The 14,054-nt window shown below is 39.8% G+C and overlaps 1 protein-coding gene across 1 annotated transcript in view; it reads right to left on the bottom strand.

Annotated features, from left to right (window-relative positions):
• Ryr2 (ryanodine receptor 2) overlaps window positions 1-14,054 on the bottom strand; it is a 548,210-nt gene that overhangs the window by 353,710 nt on the left and 180,446 nt on the right. Inside the window, exon 3 of the mRNA XM_051194750.1 lies at window positions 1,959-2,063. Within this exon, the coding sequence (XP_051050707.1) occupies window positions 1,959-2,063 (105 nt within the window). The remainder of the gene's footprint in view (window positions 1-1,958; window positions 2,064-14,054) is intronic.

Genomic DNA, 14,054 nt, shown 5'->3' with positions numbered 1-14,054 from the left:
CACTATACTCTGAATAACAAACACTAAATGAAATACAATAAAATGTTACATGTAGCTCAGATCTCTATCTCCATTTTATCACACATGGGGCTCTTTCCTCACTTTGGATGAAATAATCCAGAATGCTTTTGTTTTAGAGTAGTATTATGTGACAGAAAAAGATGATAGGCATGTCTGCTGAGTTCAAGAGATTTTGCTCCTACAAGGCCAGCAGCACTTGCCAGTCCCATAGCCTAACTCTGAGCAATCCAGCTGTTAAAAGGTGAAATAGCTATCTCTCTGTTTGTAAACAGTCACCACCCAAGAGGACTTCCTAACTTAGACCTCCATCAGGTCCACTATGATGTACCCCAAACTGTTCACATCATCCCAACATGCACATTCTATAGGATAGTGGTTTTCAACTTTCCTAATACTATGATCTTTCATGTTGTGGTAACCTTCAACCATAAAATTATTGCTACTTCATAACTGTAATTTTGTTACTATTATGAATCATAATATAAATATCTAGATTTCCTATGGTCTTAGGTAATCCTGGGGAAAAAGTCATTCAACTTCCCACAGGATTGTGACCCACAGGTTGAGAACCACTGCTAAAGCAGCTTCTTGCCATGTTCTCTGTCCTAGTTAATGCTTATGGCAACTGTGTGGGGTTTTGTAAGATGCTGATCCAACATCTTACATGGATGTCTAAATTATCTGTAGTAAAAATGTTCTAGTTAGAGAACAATTGAAACCTAAATTCGACTAAGTAAAAGCACTGAAGACAGGGGTCCAGAATTCTAACAAGAATTCTAACAATGTTAAAAGCATAAATCCCTAAATTTCCTTTTGTTTCATCTGGGCATGGAATATTCAGAGCTTGTCTAGTTCAACCTCATGGTTACAGCATAATGAAAATGCTAACACTCATGCTTTGACATGAGCCTAAAAGAAAACTAAGAAATGGAATGGTAGACTTTAGTTTTTTTTTTCCATTTTATTTCCAAAGAATTTCAGACACACAGGATTTTCAGGAGAATTACAAGAACAATAAATGGTTTATCCATATTGGTCATACATACAACTTGTATGTGAAAACTTAAATTATAATTAATGAAAAGACTAATTAATGTTCTAAGATGTGTGTAAAAACCTTAAGGCTAAAAAATGTTAATGTTACAGCAGAGCTGATTAGTCATCACATGAAACTTTGTGACAATATTTTTTAATCTCTTTATTTATGCAAACTTAAAAAGAGTCTTAGCAATAACAACAAATAGTCAATAATGGCAAAAGAAAGTCCCAGTTGAATTCTTAGAAGGAAACTGGAAGAGTGTGAGGTGGCCATTCATCCTACTGATTATGTACAACCTTTAATGAACTATTTAAGAGCAGGTACTATCCCCCCACACACACAAAAGAAAGCAATCCTGTGTCTCTTAGGAAAATAATTTTAAAAATCCAAGAGGCCTCCAAAGAAAAATATCACCATTAAAAGGCAGAATAGGAATTTTAATTTTCAGAAGTTGGTTTTCTGTTTGTAAAATTACAATTTGCTGAAGCTGTGCTGCTGTAATTTTGTTATTTAAAATACAGAATGGTGCCATGAAATTGTATTTATTACAAAGATGCTTAGGACATGTCACTTGAAGAAGGACATCTGAAGATGAAACAGAGGTCAATGACAAACAACCAGGCATAAAGCTAGCAGTCAAACGGTCACATGGGAACATGTAAAGAGACATAAATTCCCACAAACCACCACACGCATAAGCATCAAGCAAATGGAGATTGGATTATTTTTACATATGTCTTTAAGACAGTCTAAACCTGCTAGATAAAGTAGAAAATCAAACATGAGGAAGCCACATGTAGAAGCCACTGACTTAGCAAAATATATTTCACTATACCCAGGTAGGCAAACATTCACACACAGCTAAGTTCAGTAAAAGGCCACAGAAGCGAATACTTACCCCTTCTGACTTCTCCATCGTGTTGGCTAGCATCTCCTGCAGGGCACGTACTGACAGGGACTGCTCCAGCACAAAGGTGCAGATGGACAGGTCCGGGGGCACATTCTATGCATCGAGAGAAAGAATCATCAGGGATACATCCTCCTCAAGCATGCAGCCCGTTGAACATGTAAAGCCCCATTTCCCTCCCCACCTGTCACCTCTCACCATTGTCTTCCCATGTAGGATACATGGCGCTTACTTATGAGTCTGTGTATGCATGTACATGTATGCTTATATGTATGCTGGCACAGAAGACTATATGTGCATGTGTATGGAGGTCATGGGTCAACAGACTATCATTCTTCAGATGCTGTCTCCTTTTCAGAAATTACTTTAAATAAAATCACTTTATTCTCATCAATTTACATATAAAATATGGTGCAACTGATTTAAGGTAGCCACTCAAATACTTGCCCAGCCCCAAACTCCACATCGCCAGTGAACTTTGAGACTGTTCAAGCGGTCATTAAAAAACCGTGTAGCTTCAGTCAGGGTTTCACACTTTCACTGTCAATTTTTTATCCTTTATCTTTTTTCTAATGGTTCTTGATATTTTAATACAGAAGGTTGAATTCACTTAACCTGCCATGTAAAAAGAACAAAACTATGCTGAAGGTAAAAGAAAAAAAAAAAAAAACACTAATCTGTTTTCAACTCTTTTAAGACTTCCTTACTATTTTTACTTTACATCCTTACTTTATGTTTTGCCTGAACCTATCTATGTGTGTGCATCTTGTGTGTTCCCGGTGTCCTCGGAGGTCAGAAAAGGACATTTGATCTCCTGGAGCCCCACCACATCTGGCTCATTTTCCCATGGGCCCAAGGGGATAGAACTCAGAACCTTACACAGCAAGCACTTCAGCAAATGACAGCAGCTTCCCCATCCCTCACTTTAGGAGATGGCAGCTACTCACACCCCTACTTCAGCAGACAGCCACACCCCACATCCCCCATCTAACACACTTTGAACTGACTGAAGAAAGTGTCTGTTCCTCACAGACCATCTGCTCAGACACTTGACACTTGGAGCTTTGTCTAGACTACCTGTGTCACATGGCCAGGGTGGAAACAACAGTGATTTTGATTAGACAAAAAGAAGTTAAGCTACTGTTCCAAAGCCTCAGAATAACAAAATGCTTAAAGCCTGTTTTAGAACCTGTGTTTCTCCAGGTCTCAACGATTCTTTTCTAACCTACCAAGCAGCCTGATGATTACAAAACTATTAAAAAGACAGAGAAACAACACTTGCTTCAAATTAATCCTGGAGTTAAGCAAACAGAAAATAAATTGATATGAAACATTGACACAAGCTTTTTCTTCTGTATGGGATAAACATTTATATCCCTGTAGCTGGAGATGACAGCTACCCTCACCCCCACTTCAGCAGATGAGCTGCCCTATCCCACCCACATACATATTTTGCCTCCAACTTGGGACATGGGGATTTGGCTCCTGTCTGCATGTAAGTGTGTGCTGAATTTTCTCATTTTATTTTTATTTACATGCATGTAACTTCATCTGTTTCCAGAGAGCTAGACAAATGTATGTAGGGATGGAGACAGCTTTATCTCAGGCAGTGAGTTCATCTCATTTTGGTTTCCTGTCAGGAATCCTGGGTTACCATCAAGAAGGAAGAAGAGTTTGTTTAACTTTTATACCTCCTTTCAGTGTGCCTCAAGTGACCCCCCAGGGCAACATGGAAGCAACTCAGAAATGTGTTTTAAAAACGGATGCTGTTTTCAATCTTGATAGCTTGACAGCAAAGAGAAAAGAAGGGGACTCAGTCTGATAGGTAGCCAGCCAAAAGTCATATGGGAAAATGCTTGGGCTTCCTATCTATGGGCTGAAGAACACTCCTACTCCAAAGAATCACTGAGACTAAAGCTTTTTAAAATCTGTCTTCTAGGCTGAAAAGAAATGCCAATAAAATATAATTTTATCTCTCCATTTTAAGAAAAGCCCACATTCGCATGAAAGCTCAGAATCTCAGAGGTGCAAATTAAGAGAGAAGCTACTGGTTGGCCGAGACATAGGAAGATACCCACAGCACACTCTAAGATGGAGCAGATGGCCTGTGGCTGAGGCAGGCTCATCAGTGCTTGGCCACCCATCTGCTGAGCAGCTTTTGGCAAAGTACCATGACCACTGATAGTCAGCTCTTCCTTGCATCACAGGGATGTCAAAGTAGCACAGTAGAGTTGCTGCTGCTGCTAATGTACTCACTGGACATACAGACCCTGCAAGCTTTTACTTACAAGCTGGTGAAAGCCATTGTTCTGATGTGTCTACATTCCCTCAGTGACACTGTAACTCTGGTCTCATGATCAGTGACCTACACACTGTAAAAGGGAAATACCAGCCAGAATACACAAAAATCTCAGTTCCTGTTTTCCTTTCTACATGGCTTCAAAGCCTCAGTCATAATATCCTACCATAGTGCCAGCCTGGAAATACTATTTCAAGGTTTTCGCTTTTCTATGGATATTCATCATTTCAGGTCTTTTTAAAGACTATTTTTTAAATTGTGTGGGTAAGAGTATATTAATGTGTGTGTACATGTGTATGTGGATACATGAAGCCAGAGATTGATATCCGTTGGATGTCTTCCTCCATCACTTTCCACATTATTTTTTGAGATGGGATCTCTCCTTAAACCTGGAGCTCACAGATTGATAGACTATTGGCCAGTGAGGTCTGGTGATACTCTGTCTCAGACCCTCACACATAGATTATACACACAGGCCATGACATCTGGTTTTTAACACAGGGGCTAGGCACCTGAACTCAGGCCTTCACACTTTCACAGCAAATACTTTGCCCACAGAACCACCTCCCCATCCCCCTTTTACTCTATCCTTTTCCCCTTCATCCCTCTCTACCCCAGAAGTTAATATGATCCCTTGGCAAAGCAAAGATTGCTAATTAATGAATCTGGTAAACCTTAGGTATCCCCAAGAATTGTGATTGTTCAGAAAAGATGGAGGCATTGAACTTGGCCATCTGGACCACAACAGGGTCCAGGTAGGAGAGAAGCATTAGCACATTTAAATGAGGGATGATTAGCAAGACATTACTACCTCAAAGGCCAAAGCTGTGCCAATTTAGCTCTTAATTATGAGCTAAATTGAAGGGCAACATACACAAATGAAACAAGAGGGAGAGGTTGCTCCTACTACAAAGGGGGATTAGGACAGGGCTCAGTTAAGAAAGTCCTTGCCTAGCATGCTCAAAGTCCTGGGCTCAATCGGTTCAATCGGAAACCAAAGTACCAAGTGAAGTAGTACAATGATATAATCTCTGCATGGGTAGTGGAGGCAGAAGACTGGAAATTCAAGGTCATCCTAAGATATTTAATGAGTTCAAGGTCAGCCTGGGCTACATGAAACCCTATCCTATAAAACAAAAGAGAGTAATACATTAGGCCTCTTAAAATTATCAAAGAAGCATATGAGAACACCCAGGAACCCCATGTAGTTCATTGCTTCTAACATGGTCAAGGTCAACCCACTGCAAGCAAGTTCATTTCTACCCTATTAAATGTGAAGCAGCACTGACTTTTAAAAAGGTTTTTTATTTATGTGTATATCTGTTGTGAGCATGTTATGTGTATGCAGTTGTCCTTAGAAGTCAGAGGACAGCACCAGATCCCCCAGAGCTAGTGTTTTGAATAATTGTGTGTCACTCCATCTGCATTCTGGGAATCAAACTCATGTCCTCTGCAAGAATAGTATACATTAGTAACCACTAAGTCACCCTATTATTTACAGTCTCAAATAGGAGGGATGTATACCAAGCATTTAGACTCTAGGTATAATCCACATACTTACTACATTTAAAACCCATAATTTCTAGTCATTTACAAGGATATTAGAATGAAGCTCTGGGAAGGGGCTCAAGATAAAGAAATCTGACTACAACGTTTATAGGGCTGGTGAGATAGCTCAGCAGGTAAAGATTCTTCCCACTAAGTCCAACGATCTGAGTTCAACCTTACGGTAGAAGGACAGAACTGATTCCCAAAGCTGTTCTTTGACCACCATACATGTACATAAAATAAACAAAATTTAAAAATTTGAAGTTGTAGGACTGAAATCTCAAAATTTAGAACAGTTTGAGTAAAGAAATGAGTACCTAAATGGAAAGGACATAATAATGAATGAAAATGTTAGGCCCATGGCTGTTGTTCAAACAGCTTAATTGGCTAAAAGGCCATTTCACAAGCTGCTCGAAGGCTAGGGTTTTAATGACTGCATATGTAGCAAGCATCTGGCCTTGTCATAGTAATATAGAGATAAGAAAATGGAAAATAACACAAGGCACAGAAGGTGTTGAGCATTAGGATCAGAGAGACCTCAGCTTTGCCTGATGAACCTCCCAGCAAACCATGTATCATGAACAAGCTTGATGGTGACTCCTGAGAAAACTGTGGACTGGTGATGATGTCTCACAGGAATTTTGTGCAAAGGACATTCAGACAAAACCCATTCATGGGTACATTGCTCCAACTTGGGACTCTGAAACCATTGCCATTTTAGAAGGTCATGACCTGGGACCAGTCTTCTGAGAAAGAACAAACTGGAACAGGAGTGTCAGGCATGGAAACAGTCATCCTTTGTGGTCTGTAATGCTGCAGAGTTTTGTGAATACTCAAGAGAGCTGCTGTTCCTGTGGAAGAGGCAGTGTTTTCTGGGTGAGGAATCTTGATGGGAGAGACAGAGAGTGGAAGTATAGTTCAAACAAGACAGAGCAGACAGGTTAGCTTCGAGGCTCTCCCTCTTCTGTTATATAGAATTAATCTTGCGAACACATCTGAACACTTGATTTTCTCAGACTAAATATGAGAGATTTGGACAACTCTGGGGTCATGTTAAGCCTCATAGACTAGAAATTTGAAGTTAAACAAAACAAAACAAAACCTGAGGTATAATTTGGCTCAGAATGGGTCTATGGGTGACATAAAGAAACCAATGGTAGCTCAGGGTTTAAGAGCACCTGTTCTCACAGGGGACCATAGTTCAGTTCCCAGAACCCATATGGTGGCTCACAACCATTAGTAACTCCAATTTCAGGGGATATGACCTATAAGGACACTGAACAAACAAACATATGTACAGACAAAATATTCATACATATAAAAATAAACATTTGAAAGATTTTAAAAGGGCTACTTTAGGAAGATGCCTTAAGAAGATAGACACATGATGAATATGATACACAATTATATATACATATATGTGTGCGTGTGTATCTTGTATGTATAGAATATATATATAATGCATATTTATAAGTGTATATGTACACATGTACATATACACTGATATGTATTTTCAAAGGCCAATTGAGGATAAAGTAAAGAAAAAATTATGGGGAATTCCTTCCCATGGCTGAGGAAGAAGGCTAATGTATCCACTGTCTAAAATAGAAAACTGAATAAAAATGACAAATAAATGGATAAATACACACCCCACACTTTCAGAGCCCTGTGAATCCATTTAAGGGTGTGAGAGTACCTGTGGCTTAGATCGCTGCTGAATATCTGTTTTGTTCCTCCCTGGTATCAGCCACCCCTGCCTCTGCACACCCCCACCCCACATAACACCTCTTGCTCAGTAGATAAGTAGGGCTGTCAAGAGCAAGGCACCAGCAGGTAGACTGTGAGGACCAGCAACTGTGGCAACTGTCTAAGGAGTTGCCACAGTAGGCATGGTGTGAAGGTGACAAGTGTAGAGAGGCCCCATGTCTCAAAGGCCTGACTCCATAAATTCTCACTGAAATCACACATATGAGACACCCAGATGGCCTGCAGACTTAAAGACAACCAGCAGTCATCACACTTGTATTATCCGACTCATACACAGGAGGTCCCCTTACAGGGTGTGGATTCCTTCCTGCTTAAGATGGCATACGATCTTTCTGAACTCAAAGCTATATACAAACAAGGACTCACCTAGGAAATTTTTCTGCAAATAAAAAGAACTTCCAAAATTTGACCGGGATGTTAATGTACATAGATTAAAATTTTAACCCAGGAAATTTACTCAACACTGAGAACTGCATATAAAAATCTAGCAAGAGCAACCTTCAATAGGAAAGTATCTGAACTTAGAATTGCTATATTTTCCAAAATGTACAGATATAACTCAAAATTTTGGCATAGACAAAAATGCAAGTATAATCTAGACCACAGTGATAAAATGACCGGGACAACTAATCTCTGACTTGGGATTAGTGGGAAAGCACTTGAAAGCAGCTATTACTCTCTTACAAATATAGGTTAACTATGGAAGACAAGGCTGATGTATTCTTTAGTGGGAAAACTCACATGGTTGGTTCATGCCCCGGGACCAAAAGAGAGAATAAAGTTGGGGAAAAGTAGATTGGGTATGACAACATTAATAAATATACAAAACATATACACATGTAACCATCTGAAATATGATCTTTCACATAGAACCATAGCCCATGATTTCATGCTCTGTACAAAGAAAGGGTAAGGAAAGAAGTAGATGTAGCACTAAAGGATGGAGGTGAGGGAAAGATCAGAGAGAGGGTAGGAAGGGAGGAGATGGACAGAGGAAGGAGTCAGTAAATCACATAGGCTCACTTTAAAAATTAAAGTATAATACTTGCAGCAGCCATGTGAAAATAGTGACAAGGGGCTGGGGAAATGGCTCAGCAGTGAAGAGTTATTGCTGCTCTAGTAAAGGCCCTGAGTTTGGTTCCCAACATCCAGATCAGGTAGCTCATATCTATCTGTAACTCCAGTTCCAGGGAATCTAACACCCTCTTCTGAACTTTGTGGGTGGCACTGAATGCATGCACATGCATGTACACACATAATTTATGTGCACACACTTAAATAAAAGTAATTTTATTAGAATAAAAATAATGGTAAATATTAGTAAAAATATTTATATTTACATTAAATGTGCATTTTTTTAAAAAAAAAAAACTTTAACCAAATACAGAGTACTTTTTTTTCAAATAGGATTTTTAAAAAACACAATCTAACTCTACACCCCCTACAAGACACATCCCACAGACTGGAAGTCACAAAGAGACATATGTATAAAAATAAATTTATAAAATATATGTACATGAAAATCAACCCTGAGAAGGTTGGGAAAGCTATTATCAGTATCATTCAAGGACAAAGGGGTTCTAATATAAGAAATTATGTCATGAAAATTATATAATTAAATGAAGAAATAAAAGGAGAAAAGAAGTTGGAAAAAGATAAAGATGGGTATATCAGAAAAGAAATGAAACTGAATCCACAGATACTCGTGTACAGTTGAAGGCCCAGGTAACACACATGTATCTAACATTCCTAACAAATAAGGCAGATCAACATACAAAATTCAAATTTCTTTATGTGTATATGTGTAGATCTGTGTGTACCTCATGTTACAGGTGCCCTTAGAGGCCAGAAAAGGGCTCCATACACCCCACAGTTTGACTTACAGATTTTTGTGAGTTCTCCGACATGGGTGATAAGAACTGAACTCTGGTCCTCTGTAAGAGCAATAAGCACTCTTTACCACTGAGCCTTCTCTCCAGATGCACAAAATTGAATTTGTATACTACTAATACAATATGAGATAGAACTGGGAACAAAATATCATTCACAACAGCATTGGTGAGAAATGAATATATTTTTAAATGACCAGTAATTTAAGTATCTGCATGCACCTAAGATTAAGCTTTTGTGCTTCTCACTTCCCCATCAGGCTTGGTGAGAGTACCTAGGTGACTAACACAGACCATGTGCCTTTGGAAGGGCCTAGCCATTAGCAGGATTCTTCTGAAATAGGCTGGTCTGCTCTTGCTTTCACGATGTTTGACAGCAAATAGCAAAAAGTTGTTTGACTTGATCTATTCAGCAAGACAAGATATATCAGTTCATGAAAATTTATCATTCCACTTCCATTCATTTTAACACATCAGACATTGAGGGGAGGTGTTGGACACAGGGTCTTGACAAAGCCACAGAATGCTCTAAATTTAGAACCTATCTACTGCTATGACTTGAACTAAGTTTAAGTGGAGCCTCCCACAAACATGCCAAAGATTCATGTGCTGAAACTCTGAAGCATGGTATTAAAGGAATAGGGAAGCAGATCTGACAAGCAATAGGACAGAAAAGGGAATACAGAAACTAGGCATTAATCTAGAATTTGACACCTAAAATACTGCTAAGATGGGACCACTAGTGACTGAACCGGGGATCACAGAAGGTGGTAATTTGAGGAAAGTGGCAATACATTATGTTGAGGACACCCTAGGCCTTGGAATAATCCAGTCTTCATGGAACCTTATCAGACATGATGGAGCTGCCTGGTCCAGGAGGAGATGTGACTGCCTCCCATGCTGAGATGCCAGCAGGTTGGGTGATGCTAACTGAAGGGTAGGTAGAGACCAGAGGCTCCCTGGAACTTGCTGAGTGCTTAGGTCAACTGCATCAGTAAACTTCAGTGGGGAAATCCTGAAGCAAAGAGTAACTGAGGAAGACTGACCACAGCCTCTGGGCTCTACGTATGTCCATGTGCACACAGACATACACACACAAAGAAGAAAGAGAAGAGAGAAAATGCAGTAGGCAGGTAGACAATTACAGGGAGAGATTTTCAAAGGAGCAAATTTAAGAGTGAGGGCAAACAGGGTGAAAAAGACAGAGACTGTGAGTCTGATGACTAAGATATCACCAGGCAGAGTTAGAAAAAAAATTAGTAGAAGTAACATGCAATGATTCTATTTCAGAAGTTCTAGAAAAGATGGGATTTTCTGTACCATAGCAATGACAGATGGAAGTGAAAATATAAGAAACTACCACCTTCAGTTGTACAAAGGAAAGTTAATATCAGGGCAAGAGAAAAGGCTCCCTGAGTAAAGGCTCTTCTCACCAAGCCTAGCAACCTTAATTCAATGCCTGGAACACACAGTTGAAGGAGAGAGCCAATGTGCCATTCGTACCCATACACAAACTAATAGTTTTTTTCTAAAGGATAGCTAGTAAATATCTTTCTTTGCAGTAACTATCCATGCAATTTTGCTAAGCTAAACCCAATTAATATTCATTTCATCCATATTATACCCCCGTTTGTATCTGTGGTTGATGAAAGAAGAATGAAGCACACTTCTGGGCCTGAGAAAATGCCTGTTAGTTTAACCTCATTTCCTGAAGAGGCTAACATTGATCCCTTCATAACCCAGCACCAGGCCACACAGCCACAGGAACAAAAGAGGATCAGCCCAGGTGATGGGCTAGCAACTGGATGGACCACCTGTGTCTGCCTGAGCACAACTGCATCCTGCTGCTTAGCCCTTTTCAGTTTCATATACCTCCAACACTAATGAGCTTACACTGCTCCTGTGGAAATGACACATATTCATAGCACAGGTGACCCACAGCACAGTAGAGCTGCCTGTGTGGTTACTTTTTGTGTTGCCTTCTTTGTAATGTTGAACTGGTACCCATCCACATCATGCTTTGAGGGGAGTGTAAAGCCGCCTCTGCCACATAAGTAAATCTGGCTTTTAGAGCTGACAGACCAAGACCTGTGAGAGCAACTGGCCTTCAAAAAAAGGCACATTGAAACCCAGTGCATCTTTTTGCTGACTAATCATCCTTTAGAATGGAATCTTAGCTATTAAACTCTCTGTGCCATCTCTCAAAAGAACTGAGAATTATATTTGCAGCAGAACACTGTGGTCTTGTCCAGACACTCCTAGAAATCTGGTAGACAGCCAGAAAAGAGAAAAGTCAAGTAAATGAAGAAAGAGGAGAGAGAGAGGAGAAGAAGGAGGGAGAGAACAGGGAGACAGAGAGAAAGGAGAAATGGAGATGTGGGAAGAGGAGGGGAAGGCAGGGGGAGAGGAAATGAGAGGAAGAAAGGGAGAGACTGAGGAGCTGAAACAAAAACCATTTCCTAGCATGATTTCAGACAGTTTATGCTAAATTTTCCATAACACTTCAGAGTCTATCTTCCACCAATAAAGGCCCCAAAGAAGGACTGAAATACTTTCTCAAGGATGGTACACATTACATAACACTACAACTAGGTGTTCAAATACTTAGTTCCCATAAGAAGGCTTTTATTGTTTGCTTTGCTTTCTAGAATTGAGCCCATGGCCTTGAGCATGTTAGGCAAGTGCTCCTACCTCTTAGCAAACTCCCTGGCTCTTGTCCTTAGTTCCATAGTGTCTCACAGTCCCTAATAACCTAATAAGTGCAGTAGCCTCTATTATGAGGCTTAGATCATTGGCAAGAGATGTAATTAACATCATAAACTCATATATGGACTCCCAAGAGACTTGATTGTCTTGGGACAAGGCATGTCAGATCTAACTTTTGTCAAGGTCTAATTCTGCATAGTGTAGTGGTCAAAAGCAGGGGGGAGAGAGGATTCACAGCTATTTGATTTTTTCATGTGTTCTTTACTAATGAAGTATTCAATGTGTGTTTCTCCACAGACTCTCATGTGCTGTGTGCTTTTGAGCAGAACTGACTCGAACTGAAATATTTCTCATAAATAATGGTAATTCTATTTTAGTTAGGGTTTCTATTGCTTTAACAAATCACCATGACCAGAAAGCAAGTTGAGAGGAACATGTTTATTTGGCTTACATTTCCACATTACTGTCCATCACCAAAGGAAGTCAGGATAGGATGATATTTGTACCAAATTCCTGCTTAATCTGCCTGTGACTGTTCTGAGTACTTGACATCTGTCAACCTTGTTCACAAAGGAGCTTGCTCTTAACAGATTCCTGCTATTGCAAATGGGCATTTTGTTGTTATACATCAAAATCAGACATATTCCAAGTGTGGAATTGCCGCTCACCAGCAGAAATCCTTAGGTCACTTACACAATGGATGTTATTTAGCCAAATGTCATTCAGACCAAGTAAAGGATAAACTGTGCAGGAAATGCTGTGTATTTTTTGTGCTCTAACAAATACAGCTTGCCTGAAGATCAAAGTGTGGAGCTAAGTCACTAGTTAGCCATAGAGGCCAAGCAGTGGTGGCTCACACCTTTAATCCCAGTACTTGAGAGTCATCCACCTATAATCCCAGAATTATGGAGATGGAGACAGGAATGACAGGCTGGGCAGAGAGAGGAATTTAAGGTGGGAGGAGACAGGATCTCAGTCTGAGGATTCCCAGAGAAGACAATCAGTCTGGGGATTTGTAGGGACAGAATCACTCCTTTGGTCTAAGGATTTGGTAGAGGTAAGAACTAGTGTCTGGCTGCTCTGTTTCTATCTTTCAGCATTAACCCCTACACCTGACTCTGAGTTTTTATTAAAAAGACTAATTAGAATTCACAATAGTAAATGCTAATTTAATGATGAAATCTCATTCCTTTCTTTATGTGTTTTCACATGAGAATATGTAAAACCTGTTACAATTGTATCCTCTCATACACTAGGTATAATTACAGAGATAATTCCACATAGATGCAAAAGAAAGGAAGAAAGAAGAGAGGGAGGGAGGGAAGGAGGAAGGAAGGAAGAAATGAAGGAAGCAGAGAGACAGACAGGCGGAACTGGAGAGATGGCTCAGAAGTTAAGAATAAGTATTAACTACTCTTGCTGAGGATCTGTATTCAGCTCACAGCACTGTTGGGCCTCTTACAGCACCCCAGAATTCCAGCCACAGGGAGATCTAATTCCCCCTTCTGAACTCTACAGGCAACTGCACTCATATGAACACACACACACCACAATTTTAAAAGTAAAATAAATTTTTGAAAAGAAAAATAAATATATAAGAAGCTTGAATCTTTGTTTTGATTCATTTTTGTTACTCTGATCACATGTTTTTGGAAGCAAGGTCTCTCTATATGGTCCTAGCTACCAGAACTTACTATGCAGACCCGAATAGCCTCAACCTGACAAATCCACTTGACTGCCTCCTTAGAGCTCGGATTGAAGATGTATGCCACCACACCCAGCAAGTGCTGAAATTTTAACAGGAGGCATCCTTGTTCCAGTATTAATGCCGCAGATAAGCTTAGACTTAATTCTCCCACTCTAATGGTTTTTTACCAT

This window comes from Phodopus roborovskii, unplaced genomic scaffold (genome assembly GCF_943737965.1).
Source record: "Phodopus roborovskii unplaced genomic scaffold, PHOROB, whole genome shotgun sequence".
Classification (NCBI taxonomy): Eukaryota; Metazoa; Chordata; class Mammalia; order Rodentia; family Cricetidae; genus Phodopus; species Phodopus roborovskii.
Note: the sequence above shows the minus strand (reverse complement) of the source record. Positions and strands in the feature narration are given on the sequence as shown.